Source organism: Melopsittacus undulatus, chromosome 4, assembly GCF_012275295.1.
Source record: "Melopsittacus undulatus isolate bMelUnd1 chromosome 4, bMelUnd1.mat.Z, whole genome shotgun sequence".
Classification (NCBI taxonomy): domain Eukaryota; kingdom Metazoa; phylum Chordata; class Aves; order Psittaciformes; family Psittaculidae; genus Melopsittacus; species Melopsittacus undulatus.
This window is the reverse complement of record NC_047530.1, coordinates 108,348,884-108,369,437: the sequence shown is the minus strand read 5'-3', so window position 1 is coordinate 108,369,437 and position 20,554 is coordinate 108,348,884. Positions and strand designations below refer to the sequence as shown.

Here is a 20,554-nt window from a genome sequence, read left to right as displayed (position 1 = left end):
CTAGTCTAAATAAATAGACTGCTCCTAATAAAGGAGTAGAAACTACTGTATTTTTCAAACGAGTGCTGAGTTTACATTTGCAAAAGAAATTGTTTTTCACATGTATAAAACCAACATGTGAGATGAACAAACATACAAGAATAGCATCTTTTCGGTCTCTTTGCAACATGATTATAAATAGAAGTGAAGCCTTTTATTAGAGGAATTTTAATGATCTTCCCAATGTGAATTGTGCTTCTGCTTAGATTTGCTAAATGTTGGCATGGGAATCAGACACATCCAATAATTGCATTTCTTTAAAGTCATCAGCCTTGTGATCATCCAATATTGTTTCTAAATGAGCACTGTCTGAGCAAAGAGTTTTGTTGTGCTACAGTATTTCTTCATTAATGTATGTTCCCTTGCTTATGAAAAGATTGTCTAATTAATAGTCCCCAGGGTTCCAATTTACAGTAAAGTCCTTATTTCATTAATGCCTTCCAATGAATAAAAATGGAGACAGATAAATTCTCATCATTTAAAGCTATTCACAACAACTTCTTCTTATTAACACAGACATTTCTAGTCTTGTTTGTAAATTTTATCATTTACTTGAAAAGCCACAGTAAAGTTGTGTGACAATTTAGACTCTGGGTATCCTTACCTGGATGACATCCATATTACCCCATTGGTTTCGACAGAACTGTATCCTTAACCATGAGCTCCCAAGCGCACTTCAGTAATGTCCTGGGTTCAGTCAGCACTAAGGCAATTTGATTATATTTTGACTATGTCATGCAGTATCTGCAGAAAAAGTGAACAGAATAGATTTTGATGGGATGAATGGCATTTCCATTATTAATTCTATTTGTTTTTGCTGAAGCATCATAAGCAAATTCTGAGGAATCTGTTATTTAGTGAAGAAGTACATCCTTCTGTTTATGGAGTCATCCAGATTTTATCTATTTCACTATTCTACCCACATCAGTGCTGCCTTAGTTAACAATTTTTCCACATGAGATTTCACCTTGTAATAGGAGAAGGGTGGGCTTGGTTTCTACCTCAGTGGAGGTGGGTGTAATAAGAATTTACTGGGAAAAACAAGTTTAAATGGATGATATCCTTCTCTTCATTTGTTTTGCATTAAATTGCTGCTGCTATGGGAAAAGGAGAGAGAAACCTCCTTCACTTGGCAGTGTCTGTGGCAACCTGCAATGCTCATGCAACACCATGCCACTAAACACCAGGAGCATCTCAAATCCCTTAGCTATAGTATGCCCACAGAGAGCGAAGAAAGGAATGTTAAAACAGATAATTATCCTCCATTGCATAATGTATTTGAAGTGTGATTTACTACTTCTTGATGGTAAAGTAGTATGTTTTTTACTGGTTTTATTCCTACTGGACTTCTGTCTCACATCCTTAATTTTGTGAGAATATTGCAAATACATCTGATAAGAATATTGCAAATACATCTGATAAGAAATACCTTAAACCTCACCTGTGCTGTGGTGTTTCAGCAGACAGGATGCTTGTCTGTCTGAAAAAGCATTATGGTGTGTCATAACAGAGCCATAAACTCATTAAATAAATATAAGGCTTTTACAACTAAGAAAAAAATTAGAAAAGAAAATGAAGAAGTCTTTTCCACAACCAATATGGAGTGAAACAATTAATAGTGGATCTGTTTTGATGCAGCATTGTCTAACTATATGTTTTCTTTTTTTTGTTGGCAGCTGATGAAAACTGTGAATAAAATGTGCCCAAATATCACAAGGATTTACAACATTGGAAAAAGCAACCAAGGACTGAAGCTCTATGCTGTCGAGATTTCTGACAACCCAGGAGAACACGAAGTTGGTTAGGATTTAGTCTAACTAAATCTGTTGAAGGGTGTTAGGATTTGGCTTTTTTTTTCTCTCCTCATTCTCTGTATCTGCAGTAATTATCACTGATGGGATTATATTCATGGGAGCAAAGATTTCAGATGTGTGTGGGAGGAACTTCAGTGCTGTATTTCTAAATTGGGAAGAGGAGGGTGAGCACAAATAGAAGGCATTTTGAACGTGGGATCAAATTCTCTAATGATAATAAGTTTTATTCTTTACAATAACAAAATAAAAGTGAGCTTTAGTACTGGAGAATGGATTTTAATTGTGGGGGTTTATGTATCTTTGGATAGAAATTTACCTTTTTCATATGGGGTGAATGCCCCGCAAGGAAGGGCAAGTCAAATCTTCCAAATCATCTTTCATTGGTTAGTGTTAGGATACAATTTCCTACAGAGATATAAATCTTCAGAATAGAAACTCATTTGGTCTTTTGTTCTGCCATTGAGAAAAATAAAGATCTCACTACAATTGAGCCTGAGGCAGATGTTGGAATAAAGATGTCTTGTGCTTTGCTATGTTCATAAATACCCAGATATGTGTTTGTCCTGCACAAGAAAGTCAATAGACTTGGGACTGGTGTTAGACTGCAGCCTTTGAACCTCAGATGTTAACACCAGAATGAGTCATCTAGTTTTCCTTGTGTACTTAGCTTATTTTTGAGAGTCCTGCAGAAAACATTCAAGGAGTGTATCATGGGTCCAGACAAACTGCGAGGGTGAATCCAGCCACAAGCCATAGCTTGGGCAGTCAGGGTCTCCTGTTGATGCTTGGGTGTGTTATTCATACAAAGGACAGCTAAAATATGGGTTTTTTTCTTAATAACTGGTACTATTCCTAATCGCATCTGAAGTATTTTGTAGTTGGCTGCATGTATTGTAGCATTATTAGTGAAGGAAAAGGGATGTGTGAAGTCAGAGATCAATTATGTAGTTACTGGCTGTTATCTTGTAAGAGTCTTGACCTCTGTCCCAAAGAACTACTGGCAATGTAATTTTCATGCTGTTTTTAGACTATCAGAACATTTAAAATCTACCTGTAAAATGGAGAAATTTTGAATGTAATTAAGAATGGAAAGTGGGCTTTGAAGGGTTTACATATTGTCCTTAGGCATCACTGATACATAAGTTTTCTTCTAAACCAGCAACAAATAATTACTTGTTTCTGCAAAGTTATATGGTCATCTATCATTTCTTCAGTTAATATATTTCTCCAGCTCTCTATAAATGAAATGTTGCTGATTGACATTGATGAAATCTGGTTAGATGTTTGATTTCCTACTCTGTCTACACTTTCTTCTCCATGTCTTTTCAACAGGTGAACCAGAATTCCGGTACATTGCAGGAGCTCACGGGAATGAAGTGCTTGGACGTGAGCTAATCCTCTTGTTAATGCAGTTTATGTGCCAGGAATACCTGGCTGGGAACCCACGCATTGTGCATCTAATTGAGGATACCAGAATCCACCTCTTGCCCTCAGTCAATCCAGATGGATATGACAAGGCATATAAAGCGGTAATATGTTTATTTGATAAATGAAATGTGTTTCTGTTGCCAGTGTTTTCTTTTTCAAGGATCATATTTTAGAAGCAATCAAAATTAAAAAGTGATTAAATACATCAAACATAAACCACTGAAACAGGGGGAAAAAAAGGTGAAAGAAACATGGGTCTATGTGACACTGGGTAACAAGAAGGTGTATATGGAAAGGGTGGCAACGATGAATGCCAGAAGAAACCATACTGAGTTGTATAGATCAATGGGAACACCGTTATGGAAAATGGAAAACCCATGCAGTCTCTCATGAGAAACCAAGCTAAGTGCATGAAAATTTGCATTCCTCCACAGCTGAAATTTAATAGTGTGTCTTTAAGGAAAGCACAATGTGTTGGGCATCATAATAATTCAGTCTGAAAGAAGACAGACACCAGGAGGAAAAGTTGCAGGAGCTGGTCAAATGCACTGGAAAATCTTCCAAGGCAGTCTGTAGAAGACTGGAATAGAGAAGTCACACTCAAAACCATGGAAGGGAATATATGCTGTCTCCATTGCCATTCAGTGGAAAATCAGTCTGAAATAAAAACCACAACATTTAGGCTAACCCCAAGTAATTTGTCATGGAGGTTGTTTCACTTTATACAAGGTTTCATACAAATCAAAACAAGTCAATTACTCATTTCAGTTAACTAATTAATCCTTCCATTTCTCTGTATAGGATTTTCTCTGAAACATCCCCAAACACTTTGCTGATGGCTCACACATGTTTTTGTATTTTTGAATGAATTTTTACATTGTTTTTCCCTTTTTTTCTTTCTTTTGTCTAAGGGGTCAGAATTAGGGGGCTGGTCTTTAGGACGATGGACACAGGATGGCATTGATATCAACAATAATTTCCCTGATTTGAACTCTTTGCTCTGGGAGTCAGAGGATCAGAAGAAGAGTAAAAGAAAAGTTCCAAACCATCACATCCCAATTCCTGACTGGTACCTGTCTGAAAATGCCACTGTGAGTAAGGCCAGAAGGAGGGAACAAAAAGGCTGGGGCATGTTGAAAGACTGAGCTCATGTTTCTCAGTAAATCAATAACTTGCAGGTGAAGTTGCATACATGATCTAAACTACTTACCTAGGCTTCCTCATTAGTCAATGAAAATAAAAGGGCTCCAGGAAAGTACTATTCACCTCCATATTTTACAGGCAGTTAGAATGGAAAGGAAACTGCTTCCTGGAGGATTTTCTTTCCCCCCTGGTGTTGTGAGAACCTGGACGACTCGATACCCTACTTTTAGGCACCAGCATATAGATAAAGAGAAACTACTGCCAGACTCAGTCCTGTGAATCAGGCTTCTCCCTAGTTTTGCAGCATAGATGAGCTCTTTGCAGACTCAGTAGCCATGAGGAAATCTCCTGGGGTTTTCTTATTTGTTCTTATTTGAAATGTATTCTTGTCTGAAATAACACAGTAGCTGCTGAGGCATACACACAACCAATGCAGTGGCTTACGCTAAAGTCATTTATTGGATTGTAATGCTAAAAATTTAACTTGGTTTTGCATGGCCTTTCAAACATAATGGCAGCTATTTATAGTGGCTGAAATTCCCCAAGCTTGAGGGGAACTATTGCAGTTCCATGGCTTTAGAAATACTTCTGATTTAAAATCCCTTACTTTGAAAACTCATTTCAACTGATAGCAGGGGGGAGAAGTGCCAGGATCTGATCACTGTTGCTTGCTGCTCTTGACCTCACTCTACATAGGTGTTCTTGCTGCATAAGTTACCAATACTAAGGTTTTGATAGCTTTTATATCAGAGATTTCCGAGGCATGGCTGGTATGCACCATCATTTGAGGACACTTTTCTCCTTGGCCACATCTCTTGTACTGACTGCTCACTCTAACCTAAGGAACTCACAGCAGGTCTCCTGCATCTGGTCTACCTTTGATAGAAGATTATCCAATATCACAGCTTGAATCAAAGCTGCTGTTTCTTTTCCTCCCAGGTGGCAGTGGAGACGAGGGCAATAATAGCATGGATGGAAAAAATCCCTTTTGTGCTGGGTGGCAATTTGCAGGGAGGGGAGCTTGTGGTGGCATACCCCTATGACATGGTGAGATCCATGTGGAAAACCCAGGATTACACACCTACCCCAGATGACCATGTCTTTCGTTGGCTTGCATATTCCTATGCCTCCACACATCGACTGATGACAGATGCAAGGAGGAGAGCATGTCACACAGAGGATTTCCAAAAGGAAGATGGCACTGTTAATGGAGCATCCTGGCATACCGTGGCTGGAAGTAAGTGCCTATAGAAACAGCAATTAGCATTAACTTGCTAAAAAGGATAATGTCATCACTGCCTGGTATATGTTGCAGAGACAATGATGCAAAAATATGTCCTAAGAGGACTATTTCCCTATCTGAAAGTCTGTTTACTTTATTTCATCAAGTATCAATATTGAAGGAAACCATGTCACTGATACCTGGCAACCAATTTCATTTACAGATGAGGTTTCCAAACGAGCACATGCAATACATTAGTTTTACAGATTCTGTACATTCAGGATGGTTTGCTAGGAAAAAACCAACTGAGCCCAAACCCACCAGTGGGGGAAACCTGTCAGCCTTTGCCATCTTACAAGATGCCAACAGAAAACTGGTGCTGAACACCAACCGTGTGACCAGTGTCAGAGCAATAGCACTGAATCCACTGAGGTATTCCAGTGGTCCTCAGATGAGAAAATGATGATTTCAGCCTCCTGCCTGCTGAACTCAGTCGCAGATTCAATCCAAATTGTAAAAACATGCCACAGAAAGCTGCTGTCCAGTATTTAAATGACCTGGACATCCTTACACTTAAACTTTGCATGGGCTCCATTGCTTCTGGCATTTCTCCTGCCAGAATAAACTACAGGCTGCATCATTCACTGTATGCCCAAGCCTGTCACCCTGTTAAGGAGCATGAAAGGGAAGCTGTCTCCTGCACTGCAGACAAAGCATCAGTTTTTAGGAAAGCCCAATTAGAAGCACATTTTTAGTAGTTATCTCTATGGGTGAACACTTCGAGCAGACTCAAAATCAGGCACTTTGCTGATTCATCACAGTCCTGCTCAAAATCTTTCATTTCTATAAGCCCATCAGTTAGACAACATATTCTGTGAAATTAAGAAATTATGCCCATCTCCCATCACTTGAAAGACAATAGGAATGACTGCAGCAGTAATGGCAAACAGTGAGCGTCCGTGCAGACCAGGTTTTATTGGAGCTGGCTCATGTTTGTAACTTGCAGGTAATTTCACTGTGTAAACATCTCTAAATCTTGGATATGGTTTTTGTGGCTCTTATGTTGGCCCCTGTAAAGTTAATCCTGGCCAGGCTTTAAAGACTAGAGCCAGGAATTAACTTCCCAAATATTTCTTCAGGAGGTTAAAATGTGCTGGGTGAATTCACAGGGAAAGACTGAACTCTTAGATAACAACTCCAATGCCTGACAATGCATTTCTGCAGCTTTCTGCTAATTCCCAAAATACCCTGCCTGAATGCTAGCTTGACTGCTCAATTATCTCATTTATGGGTTTTATTTCCTTAGCTGTTATAAGAAACCTGATTATGAATTGATCCAGAAAAGATGACATTGGCCGTGTCACTAGCAGCTGCTATAATGTTACACTAAGTATTGATTGATGCTCAGTAGTGTCTTGATTTCTTGCTAACAATTGTATATTGGATTTTGTTCATCTGATTTGTTTTATTGATTTATGATATTTCTCAATATAGTTTACATCCTGCTCTCCTACATTACAGTAAGACTTCCAAGATTATCTGTGAGAAAAATGCTGCAATGTTGCTTTTACCTTCAGTTTTTTACACTTGGGTTCCAGACTTAAAGCTCAAAAGATGTGATTTGCATCTGAGCTCAGCCTCCAACCTGCAGGATAGTGTTAGACTTCTTGTCTACTTAGACAAATTCAAGAGAGTGATTTGTATTGTAGATATATATATATGCATGCATATATATGTATGTCTGTATATATATGTACTGTAGTGATAGAACAAGGGGTAACAGGTTCAGACTTAAACAGGGGAAGTTTAGGTTGGATATAAGGAAGAAATTCTTTACTGTAAGGGTGCTGAGGCACTGGAATGGGTTGCCCAGGGAGGTTGTGAATGCTCCATCCCTGTCGGTGTTCAACAACAGGTTGGACAGAGCCTTGGGTGCCATGGTTTAGTGTGAGGTGTCCCTGCCCATGGCAGGGGGTTGGAACTGGGTGATCTCAGGGTCCTTTCCAACCCTTACTTTCTATGATTCTGTGTCAACTGATAGTCAGTGGCACTTGGACTGTAAAGGATTGTCCAAGTAGGATTCCAGATTTGAAGACAAATTTAACCTATTTTCTTTTCACTCCGCAATTCCATGACTATACAGATGTAGTTTTATTGCTCCACTTTTGCTATGTCTTTACCTTTCAGTTCAACATGTAGCACTTTCTTCTCCTAAGCCTCTGCTTGCTTAATGTCTGTCCTGAAGGTGTCAGACCAATATGCCGTTTGTAGAATGCCCTTTGGTGTGGGTGGCACTTCCTTGCTGTACCACAACTTGAAGCCACCCATCCTCATCCACCTGCTACCTGGCCTTGCAGTGATCATGCACATACGCTTTTCACTGCTGATGACATGGGAAAACTTATAAGGGATTTTTCTAATTCCTTTTCAGCACCAGAGAGTCCCTAGAGAAGTATTTGCACCACAGATATCTTGCATGAACACCTCTGTGTTGCTTTGAAACCCAGCCATGCTATTTCCTGCATGTATTTTGGACTGCAATCAATGCAAGCTCTTTAGCAATTTTACATTAAGGCTTCTGCACTGGGTGAACTGCACAAAGGCAAAGAATAGATGAAATTCATTTTATTTCCAGTGTTTTCAAGGCTGTATTTGCATGTTCAGACACTTCACAGAGTTACTCTTGGCAATGTAAAGCCATTTCTTAAATACATGTATTTAAACTGAGCAATTACTGTGTACTGCAAAATATTTCACAACAGATTAATCAGGATGTGATACACTATGTGAGGGAAAATAATTATATCTGTTTCTCAAACAGAGGGGAAGCATGTTTATGCAGAGTAGCATATGCCACTGTCTGATATTTAGGCTTTCCTCAACCACAAAACTGAACAACTTAACATCTGCATTATACAATCCTCTTGCTCCTTATCCAGAAGGCACTGAGGGCTCGTTAAATACCTGACTACTGCACTATGGTAACTGGATAGGACTGAGGGGGGTTAACTCTTCAATCAGAAACATTTGGTGAATGCATTTTCTGCTAATCTTTGCCATTTAAAATACAATTCATTATCATAAGTAAACATGTTTTAAATATATTTTTATTAGAAATGCAAGTGGAATAGGAAATGAATCTCACATCATTTATTCCTCTGATGTTCATTACTTACATTATCTGTGTGATTGTGGAGAACTAATGAATGGAATTTCCCAAGGGAAAAATAACTGTGAAAAATGGGAGAGAAATCTGGAGAATGGAAACGTTTGAGATCTGTGTCTAAAGACAGACTACCTTAGTGCCCAGTACCTTTGCAAAGGTCACAGTGCTTTCTGTAACGTAGACTTAAACTGCAGCTCCTCAGAGATCAGAGGCATTGCAATTCCTGGGTTTTGATTAGGACATATTTCTAACGGAAATCCCTGTTGCAGCACAATAGTGCAATTCCAGTCCTCTACAAAGCCATAATAGGGTGTGCTGGTTTTGGCTGGGGTAGTGTTAAGTTTCTTCACAGTAGCTGGTATGGGGCTATTGGAATTGTGCTGTAAAAAGTGTTGATCACAAGGAGTTATTGCTGAGCAGTGCTTGCAGAGAGTCAAGGACTTTTCTGCTCTTCACCCCACCAGTGAGGATGCTGGGTGTGCTCAAGGGGTTGGGGGACACAGTCAGGACAGCTGACCCCAACTGACCTAAGGGATATCTCACACCATATAGGATATGCATAGCTCAGCATATAAAGCTGGGGGAAGAAAGAGGAAGGGAGAGGGATGTTCAGAGTGATGGCATTTGTGCTCACAGGTTCATCAATAGAATCACTGAATAGTTTGTATTGGAAGGGACCCTAAAGCTCATCCGGTTTTAACCCCCTGCCACAGGCAGGGGCACCTTCAACTAGAATAGGTTGCTCGAAGCCCCGTACAACCTGGCCTTGAACTCTTCCATGGATGGGGCAGCCACAGCTTCTCTGGGCAATCTATTCCAATGTCTCATCACCCTCATAGTGAAGAATATCATAGAAACTTTATCTGGAATGACTTTAGTTTGTTCGTTTTTTTTTCTGCTAAATCTCTATTTCCTTTAAGTTTTGTGGTGTCAAAAGGACACCATTCTTTGTGGCAAAGGAACTGGGGATGTGGTGCTGGGCTGACACAGTGCCCTATGCTGTCATGGTGTAATATAGTCTCTGTTTTGAATGTGATACTGTCATTTAGAAAGTCTTCTTTTTCACATGTATAGCTCTGATGTTATTCTGATGCTTTGATACAGGAGATGTAGCTTTCTAAAAAACTTTTGCCCTGCCATCATGTATGCAGACTAAGCCAGCTATGTAAATAGCCTGTTTGTGTTTAAATAAGTTAGATTACTTTGCATAAAGAAATCAGGTCTGATCAATAGATTAAAAGAAGATATCAAATAATTTGTGTTTTACCCCCCATTGACAGGCATAAATGACTTCAGTTATCTGCACACAAACTGCTTTGAGCTGTCCATCTACGTTGGCTGTGACAAGTACCCCCATGAGAGCGAGCTGCCTGAAGAATGGGAAAACAACCGCGAGTCGCTGATTGTGTTTATGGAACAGGTATTTGACATAAGAGCAACTTCTGAGTAATCTGATGACTCCTTTCAGACTGAAAGAGAGTTTGATGTTTCAGATGTTTTTCTTACATAACTAATTGCGTGATTATTGGTAATTCTGATGGAAACCTTACCTACAGGCAGTATTAGTGTATCACTTCAGCCAGGCTGTTTTGACCTGGAAGAGTAAGACAATGAAGCCTGTTAAAACTTGATGTGAGTGAAAAGCTTGCTACAAAGGACTGCCAGAAAAACTCTTATGTCTGTTGCTTTATCTGCTTGTTTTATCTACCTCTTGAATTTGAGATGTCAGGAATCCTACCAGAATTTGTAAGCTGATTCACAAGTAGCTAATGCCCGAAAGGGTTATATACTGGGTTAGTAATGATACTTCAAATATATGTAATTGACATATGGAATTATATGTCCTAACTCTTTTTAACAATAGTAGTGATTGTTGTGCAATATTTGCTTGTTCTTTCAATAGGTTCATCGGGGCATCAAAGGCATAGTAAAAGATGCGCATGGAAAGGGAATCCCAAATGCTGTTATTTCAGTAGAAGGTGTTAACCATGACATTCGCACAGGTAAGGAAAACCTCAAAACATCAATACAAATGAACAGATTTATGGTTTTAAAACAAAATGCAGAACCTCATTGAACTTTGAACTCTTTCCTGAGAAAAGCCAGCAGATAATGTTCTGTCCAAGGAGAACGTTGCAGAAGGAAAGGCAATAGGACAGTTTGCATAAGGGCAGAGTCACTCCTTCCCATGAAGCAGCAGCATAGACAAGAACCAAAGTATGGCTTTCTTCTTCAGTCCTCTTCCTCTTTCCACCTCTTAAAGTATTGATAAAATAGCATTTTATCTGCCAAAAATCAATAGCCTGAGAAAGGATGAGTCCATAGCACTCTTTTTGCTCCTTTTCTCATGTAAATGTAGTGCAAATCAGAGTAATTATAGCCCTGAAAACCAAGAGTGTAGATAAGACCTTGTTGAGTGAAAAGCATTCCTCTAGCTGTTAGCAGTTATAGCACTGTGAATGTGTTGGAGATGTGATTTAGAGCTGTGTCCAGTGGAGAAAGAGCTATTGCAGGGAAAGAGGAGTTTCACAACCTAAAGTACCCTGTAAAACATCACAGCTGTATAAAAGGTCATTTAATGGGGCTCAGCAGAAACACTGCTTTGCAAACGTGAATTTCAGCCCAAAGTATGTATAGCTTGAAAAAATGCTGTTTGTCATGTTAGCACAATTTTGGTCTAGACCCAGAAACAGGTATGTATACTCAGAGTAAACTCTAAGCCTATTTAATAGCTTGGAAAGTAGATACGGCACTAAATAAAGAACTGCTTTAAATAGACACTAGCCAATTATGAGATTAACAGTAATACCTGAAAACTGTTGTTAGGAGGCAGCGGTTGGGACAGAGCCCAGTACTCATTTTGTCTGTGTACTATGAATTAACACATGTAGTCATCTTAAAGCGTGAAACAGGGGATACAGCAAAGAAGAATGAAGAAAAATAGTGAAAGATGTCAGCATGAGTCTTTAGTGATTACACTCAAAGTGCTGGTTGCAAAAGGTTAGCAAGCTTTCTGTGGACTTTTATGGGAAAATAAGATCATGGTAACTAATCGGAGAAATCTTGTTGGATAGTCCAGATTTGGTTCAATATTAGAAAGAGGAACACTAATTTTATATCATTTATATATCTGACCGGCATTCTGGGCCTTTAATTTACTGCCACTTCCATGTGCTTTGCTACTGTGGTACAGTACATCAGCTTTGACAGGCAAACTGATTTCAGGCTATGGAATATCATAGAGCTTTAGATAAGAGACTTCCAAATCTTTACTGTTTGCTACAGTAGATTATCTGAGCCAGTCATAAAGCTTGAAATATCTAACGTAGTTTATGATTAACTTTATTTCAGTGCTACTCTTGTAAAAGAAAACATTGAATGACAGATAGTTAATTAGGCAATTATGATTCTGCCTTAAGTATTTAAAAATGGGACCACTGGGAAATAATAGCAGGAATTAAAGTAATCAGCTGGTTTTCCTCATTGTGGAAGTCTTGGCAGTCTTGAAAGACTGCCATAAATTGCAGTTTGTATTACCCTGTTAAGGAAATTAATATATGCTTCTGGTTGAAGCTGAGTAAATGCAAGAGGTGATTAACCTCCAGCTTTCAGTACATTGGATTGCCACATGAAAATGAAATCAACAGTTTCAAGACATGCACACGGAAAGGAGACCCAATGACATGTGTAATAAACGTGCAAGATCCCCAAACCCACCTTGTAACGCTGGCAAATCTTGCAGCTATTTACATCTAGACTTAGAGCTGAGCTCCTATGGCTCAAAGCCATCTGTGCTTGTTAGTAAAAATAGAAGTACTTATTCTTTTTAATTTTTCTTTTTAATGAGACATTTAAGCTGACACTGTTTGCAAATCACTTTGTAGATGGGAACATAAAAGGTCTATTTTGTTTTATATTACACAGATAACAATATATGTCTCGTTAGTCTTTGAAACTTCTATGTCTCATTAGTCTTTGAAACTACAGGATTTATGTTGGAGCCAAAAAAAGCTAAAATGACATGTATAACTCCAGTGAAAGAAGGCAAATTGTCAGCAGTCTACTTTCATTTGTACCTTTTAAATTGAAAAATGTATCCATTTAAACCTCTGTGTTGCCTTGATGTAAAAATAGGCCAAGCAGGAGAAGAATTATGGCCACTATTTCTATTCATATAAGTTTTTTTTAAAGCAGCTAAGCTGCTATCTACTCTTTCTTTGATACATTAATGTGGTCGACTACCCTGTAGAGCCAGACAAGAGTTATCTGTAAAGGTCCTCTAATAACATTTACTTGTTTGAGAAAATTTCTCTGCTTCTTCCCATGGACAAGAACTGCATGGAAAGCACTCTTTATTTTTACTTTCTCCTGGATGTATGATATATATTATGGGAAGAGAGGGTTGCTGACACTAAGCTAGCAGTATTAATAGCCTAAGTGAAGTCATTGATTCTGAAAGTAAGAGCTTTGTGGAAAAGCATTCCATTTTCTGTTGATGTAGATGTATTGATTGAGTTTGGGTGATTACATGTTGTTACAATTAGATGTGAACCATGCTCTATAAGATAACCTTTGGAAAAGGATTCATCAGTCAGATGAACAAATGCACCTGAACACTCTTTCCTCATGGTGCAAAGGCAGTTTTGTGTGCTGCTTCCTGTAATTGCATTTTGGAAATCTCACAGCAAGTCTTGATGAAGAAATGTATAGTTTCTTTCTAGTGAGCAGAGTTCAAATACAGATGCAGATTTCTGTGTGATTTCTTTTTTATAAGTACATAATATATATAATTTTATTATATATATTCTTAAAAGATATTTTTCCACAATTTATAATAATAAAGCATATTTAATATAATTTCACATAGTGTGCAGATATTTTCTATCAATATTTTGATGTTTTATATTATTTCAAGATATATTATCTAACAAAACCCAAAGATTTTTAAGAAGTATTTAGTAATATTTAATAACATTAGCCTAAGGTGAGCATAATTCTCATATTATAACTCCATCCTTGTTCATGGCTGCCTGTTTAGTAGAGAAAAGTTAAGGTTTAGCTGTTACATGCATTGGGTGTGCAGTACTATGGCTAGCTTTCTTGGAGAGTCTTTTGTGGGTAACAGAGCATTAGGATAGATTTTTATAAGGTATTTACATTAGTCAAATTGGTTACATCTAAGCGTAAATATGACAATTGTAACAAAGGTCTGTCCTTCCAGACCCAGAGTATTCCTCTTAATGGATGGGTTTACGGAGTCATCTGACACATTTGAATTATAATAATATTATAATCCTATTTTTATTCATTTTTATTTTATCTAAGCAGACATGGCAATTCTTTTCCTGACCCAATAGATGGAGATAGATGAAGTCTACCTCCAACCTGCTCCCACTGAAGCCTATTCTTTTAGCAAACCTATTATTTACTACATTTATCTGTATTTTTAATTGTGTTTCTCTTGCCATCTGCTCTGAATTTTTTTATTTACTGCATTTAATCTGATTTAAAAAAAAAGACCTTTAAGCCTGGTATTAAATTCCGGGCAATGACAGCTGTCAGAAATGCTAATGGCTGCTTACTTGTAACTGGAAAGGAAGTAAAAGGCATCCTTCTAACAGCTTAATATTCAGCTTTGCAGTAATTTATCAGTGGTATGCGAATGTGCTGCTTTTTTTCTGGCCTTTCTGTGATGAAGTGCATGTTAAATGTGTCAGAAAATGTGGGTCAGTTTTGAACACCAGGGGCTAAAGCCAGCCTCTGAGCAGGGATGCATTCATAGCCACACATTGGGTGATCCGTAGCATTTTGCCAGCCCTGTAGTATCGCCAGAGCATTTACAGCTACAGATGAGTCCTTTGGGATAAATTCAATAAACCTGGACAGCTTTATGTTTTGTCCTTTGGTTAAGGTGCCAGTGGACCCAATAGTTGAGATAGAGCTGAATAGAAGGCTTTTCAGAGAGCTCTTCTTAAAAATGCCTGAGCCCTGAGAAATAGAAAACCTGGATCTTCATCATCACCCCAAGTGGGGTCAAATGAGCTGAAAGAAAAACCTAAGCAAGCTCCTATGCTTGTGTTCAGAGACTGCAATATCAGGGTAGAGTTGATAATGCTCTTTTATTAACACTTGCAGTTTGAGAACATGTTTTTTACTTTACCAACCCCTCAGTTAAAATCTATTCTCTTTACACAGAGGTTAGTCTGCTCTTTTCCTAAATATAGTATCTTTATGTAAATCATTTTTAGGTTTTTACAACACACTGCATTGCAAGAAACCCAAAGCTGTCAGTTCTCATCAGTGCTAAAAAAATCTCCTCATACAAGAGATAGTGCATTTTTATCTATATATAGAATTGCACATTTGAATATACACTTTCTTTCACCGTTGGTTATCCCAGGACAGAATGCAAAACTAACGTTAGATATTAGGGTTTCACCTTTTTTAGTCCACAGCTAAGTATATTTGCTAGATAAAATAATACTTAAAAAGAAGTCTAAAGTCATTCTTATGTATGTATGGGTAATCTGAGATTATTTATGGGGAAGAAAGAAGAAAACAAAATCCTGATTCAATGATGTATTAAGATATATCTTGCTTTGTCCATGACTGATTTAGTTGATTAGGGTTATCTCTGTTCATGTGTTTACAGGTAAGCAAGTGATTAAGTACCTTGATGAATAATACTCCATAGGAAAATTAGTGTAGCAAAACTCAGTATAAGATTCTATAGAGGGGGATGCTCAGATCTCTGAGTTGATATTATGCATTCATATATTTTACATACTAAGTAGTATCAAAACATGTGTTTCAAGGCAGTCTGGCCAGGATCATGAGAGTGATATGAGTACCTCACTGATTCTTTTGATTCCTTCAGCAGAATTAGTGTGGGGAAGATCTTTTATACCCCCTTAGGAATCACCAGCAATGTGACCCTTTGCCTCAAGATGTTTTTGACTTCATCTGACAAAAGTCTTAAGCAAAATCAAAGCCTATTGTCATTTTTCATCATTTGGAAAACTTTTGAGGTGTGTTTTCGTGTGGAATTGGCAGGTTGAAGAGTGCTATGTATGATGGGGAACAGTATCACTTCTGGTGTGAGGGTGCAGGGTTGTTGCTTGTGGTGTCATCAATACACAGGCATTTCTGTATTGTCATAAACAGCACCTTCCTCAATGCTGTCTCTTTTCCTACTAGGAGCTGATGGGGACTACTGGCGCCTTCTCAACCCAGGGGAATACATGGTAGCTGTGAAGGCAGAGGGCTACACCACTGCCACCAAGACCTGCGAAGTCGGCTACGACATGGGAGCTACCCAGTGTGACTTCACCATTTCCAAAACCAACCTGGCAAGAATCAAGGAGATCATGAAGAAGTTTGGGAAGCAGCCGGTCAGCCTGTCCATCCGGCGGCTCAGGCAGAGGGCTCGGCAGTGGCGGCAGCAGCGATAGACCTCAGCCCAGGCAGAACCACAGCATCTATGAGCTCTGCTTCTATCAGCCTGGCTCTAGTCATAGTGAGAGTTACATAGCTCCTCTTTTCATACATATTTCTCTGCACGAGGCCTTTCTGTTAGTGGAGCTGGATGAATAATGGGGGATTTCAGTTGGAAAAAAATAAGGAACAAGATTCAAGTTGAACCAAAATAAGCCCCGGGTTGGGGAGAGAGGCAGGAAGAATGTAGAAAGATGTTTTGAGTTAACCTGGAATGAATTCTTTTGCTTATTGGGTTATTTAATCCTTTGTAAATCTGTTTTCTTTAAAAATAGAAAAGAGAAACTTATAAAGAAGTGTTGTTTTGAATGAAAAATTGTAAAATGTTGTTTCTAAAGTATAAAATTGGTATATTTTTGCCTTTCAGAAAGGATTTTACACTCTTTACATTTTGTTCTCATATGAGAGAAAAGGAGACGACTTCTGTTGAATACCATTAAAATATGTGTCAAAATTTCAGTTCCCTTTTCCCTGAAGTTCCACCTTTTGGCAAGCACCATAATACCTGGGAGAAAAAACCTGATGCAAATAACCCAGCTTAGCTTTCCTGCTTGGGTCGTTTATATTTAAGGATGTTTTGTGGTTCCAGAATTTAATGCCACAAATACTTTTTCTTCTGTGGATTTTAAGGCTGAGTTTTTACTCTATTAATTAAAAGCAAAAAGAAGGGCATGGGATGAGGACCACTTCAGCAATGTGGCCTGGCACCCCTTCTCTAACCTGGGAAAAGGACTTGAAACAAAGCCTTTCTTGTCGATACAGCTGGTCGTATCATGTGCGAGAGGACAGGCTTGGTCATGGATATGTGCAGAGTTCAAAAATCCACTGATATATTTTGTCTTGATTTTTGGCCTGCCTCAGTGCTTCTGTGCTCATGCACACTTTGTGCCACTGACTTCTTTGACATGGAGAGGGTTTTCTATTGCTCTGCGTGCTCTGCTCATCTTGCCACTCCAGCTGCTGCTGCTTTTCTGGCCTTACAACTCTATGAGAACAGGATTTGGGCTTTATGAGTAACAAAACTATACAGCAGGATGGAACTGAGGTTCAGGAAATACACAGTTCAGATCTGGGAAAGAATGAACTAAATAAACACAAAGTATCAGCTGGTGAAAATCAATTTTGCTCTGTTAACTTCAAAGTTATGACCTTTATTATACCAAATGAAAGGCCAGTTGCATGATTTTAGCCAGTCAAAATTCTGGGGCTAAATAAACATCTCTTCATATGCTTGGTAGAAAGACTGTGACATACATTTCCCAATAAAATTGTTTAAAATATTTTAATTGCTATTATAGTTGCCTGTTTGATCTGATTCTTGGAAAAGGCATTCAAAGTGTCATTAAAAATGGAGGAAAAATAAAATGCAAGTAAAAAGCTTACTGTAAAAATACCATGTGCCACCTCTATTACATCTTTTTTCTCGGCAATGGATCTTGTAAACACGTAAAAGGAAAAAGACTGCAGAATGAATAATATAATCATGAACCTTTGCATAATAGATAGTTGTGTTCTTAAATTTCTTAGACAATTCCAGCTCATGTTTGTTCTGCAGATACTGTTAAATAAGAGCAATGTATTTGGCAGCAAGGGCTCAGAGAAAAGCAAGAGTGCAGATGTAATTTTCTATAACCGAAATTATGGGACTCCAGCTCCCAGTCAGCATCATTTAAATTAATAGAGGTAAACAAATAATCCAGTCATTACATTAACATCTGGAATTTTATTTTACTTATTTCATTCTATTTACCACCCTTACAACATTCTATATACCATATATCTTTGTATAGGAAATATAACAACAACTTGTAGAGAAGGGGCTTTTTTGGCAGCTGGGAAGGATTAATGATGTCTTTGTGCAGATAGTGATGGGAAATGATTTTGGAATAAGGAGTAAGGACAGTAGACAATTTGTTAGCACTTGGCGTGTTCATTGGCATATGTGGATTTTATTATCACCACAATAGATCAGGGTCATACATGATTTTTTGTGTTATGGGCTGAGGTTCTGAGGTGGCTTCTTCTTCCCTCCCATGGCTACTGAATCAAAGGGGTGATTGGCATGCACAGGCAAACAAGGAACTAACTAGACAAATTTAAATCACTCTGATAATTAGATTGAAGGTAAAAACCACTATCTTATTCCTGACAGGTGAGTTCTTTCTACCCTATTCCAGACTGGTTTGGGTTTAATTTACAAACCTATATGTCCCTATGCTTTGTTCTCAGGTATGAGGTTGTCTCCATGAGAAGTCATTTTATTTGATAGCAACAAGTGGATTTGATGGGAAATTCTTTGATGTCTATTGGCTAAATTAGACTAACTCTGGTTGAAGACCTCCGTAACATCATATGCTGAAGGCTCAGTGCTCTTTACTGGGCATGGCTGGTGCTTACACATACTTTGGCACAGCAGAACTATGACTAATAAAGGTGACCTTACTCCATCTTAGCCCAGGCATTGCTAAATAAATGGCCTAATAGTTGTCAAGTGTACTTGTCTGTCCAATTATTTTTTGACAGTCCAGCACCTTTACACTGGAAATCAGTCAAGTTCAAAGGAATTTTACTGGGAACTTCAGGTGTGTCAATGTCTTATATTGAGATAAGATGCTTATGCCTGCCCTGAGTATAATACTGAACTAATGTGTGCCTTATTTAGTGCTCTAGTTATGCACTTGGGAGTTAAAATGTTTAATTTCTTTGTAATACCTAGTACAGCTATTTAACCTTTAAATAGATCCCAACCACAAAATACTAAATCTGGTATCAGTGTTTTCTATTTATTTACCTTTTCCATGGCTTTTGAATAGTTTTTTAAGATTAACTTTGTGCTTTTAAACTCTTCTTCTTTTAGTGTTGTAGGAAAATGAGCAACCCTGCAGAAACAACAGAAGATAAAACTTGAGGATGGATATGATCCTTTTATAATTACAGACCCATCTTAATAACTACTTACATGAAGAATTTGCTGAATTTTGATCATTCCTGATAGAAAAGAATAAAAAATACAACCTTTTCCAAGTAATAAGAAATTCAGCTGCACAATTTCACCTACGCCTTAAAGGTTAAACAAATAAAAGGTTAAAACAGGACATATTCTACTCTTCTTGATAATACCAACCATCAGTCATCTTCTCCCACACAGAGCCCTGACAATCATAAAATACAGTGGCAGTTGCTGGCATCTCCTTGACTACCCACGCCATGCTATCCAGTTATTAATTTTTTATCTGTTTAATTATCATAATGTTCATCACTCTGTATCCCAAATTTTCTCATCCGTTTTAGTAGTTACAAGAAGATAACCTCTCAAAGACAGATCTCGGTATCTGCAAAGCAGCTTGGGAATGTTGAAGCCAATAAAACTGTATCTACTAAAACTATTTCCACTTACACACCTTGGTGTAAGTGTAGAGAATCTTAGTAATCTCTAACCCAAATTTAATCTACTGGCACCAGAAGACTATTAGGAGTATCTGCATATTGCTTTTACCAGGAGGCTGAACTCTGTGGGTAAAACACACTGATAAAATTGAATGTAAATGAAGTTGTTGACTATGCCGGTGAAGAAATTAAATAGATATTTTAAGCGTCTCACATATTTTCATTTTCCATCACCAACTACTTTCTTTTACCCATGTACAGTTGTGGTTTTTTCCTTTGACTTCAGCTCATTATTTTCAGTGAATCTGGGACACCTTCCCAAAGTGTGGACTTCGACAGTCAGTGACAAAGTTTTATAGTCGGATTCACTCTTTTATCATGGTGTGGTAGGTGCCTGACCTTTGCAAAAAGCACCAGAACAGAAATGTGTTAACTTGAAATAGAGTAAAAGTGGCATTCCTGGAAGTGGTCAAGGCCAGATTTGATGGGACTTTTGCAACTTGGTCTAGTGGAAGGTGTCCCTGTCCATGGCAGAAGATGGAACTGGATGGGCTTTAGGGTCCCTTCCAACGCAAACCATTCTATGATTCTATGATTAACCTTTGAAAATTGGCATATGATGTATTTTCTATTGGTCTGAAAATGCATGAGTTTGGAGGCAAAGTGACTCTTTGCCAGTTATTTACTCAATAAGTCTCTGTATAAATTTAGTCAGGTTGTAGCCACAAGCTTGAGGGATGAAGTGTAAAAGCACATTCAATTTGTACAAATTGTGGTAGCATTACCTCCTGCTGGAATACACTGCTGTAGCATTACAGAAACACTGCAGGAGAAAAAGCTCTGTGCTCACCTGCCAACTAT

General features: G+C 38.2%; 1 protein-coding gene across 2 annotated transcripts in view; it reads left to right on the top strand.

Annotated features, from left to right (window-relative positions):
* CPXM2 (carboxypeptidase X, M14 family member 2) overlaps window positions 1-17,592 on the top strand; it is a 78,031-nt gene extending 60,439 nt beyond the window's left edge. The window contains exons 7-14 of one of the 2 annotated variants that reach the window (XR_004549564.1): window positions 1,716-1,839; window positions 3,186-3,382; window positions 4,193-4,372; window positions 5,364-5,661; window positions 10,093-10,232; window positions 10,716-10,815; window positions 16,010-16,564; window positions 16,604-17,592. Coding sequence is in view for 1 of the 2 variants with exons in the window: in XM_005154490.3 (XP_005154547.2) it covers window positions 1,716-1,839; window positions 3,186-3,382; window positions 4,193-4,372; window positions 5,364-5,661; window positions 10,093-10,232; window positions 10,716-10,815; window positions 16,010-16,263 (1,293 nt within the window). In the remaining variant the exon portion in view is untranslated. Of the gene's footprint in view, window positions 1-1,715; window positions 1,840-3,185; window positions 3,383-4,192; window positions 4,373-5,363; window positions 5,662-10,092; window positions 10,233-10,715; window positions 10,816-16,009 lie in introns of both variants that reach the window. The other variant, XM_005154490.3, reaches the window with a different exon arrangement.
* Window positions 17,593-20,554: the final 2,962 nt, after the last annotated feature.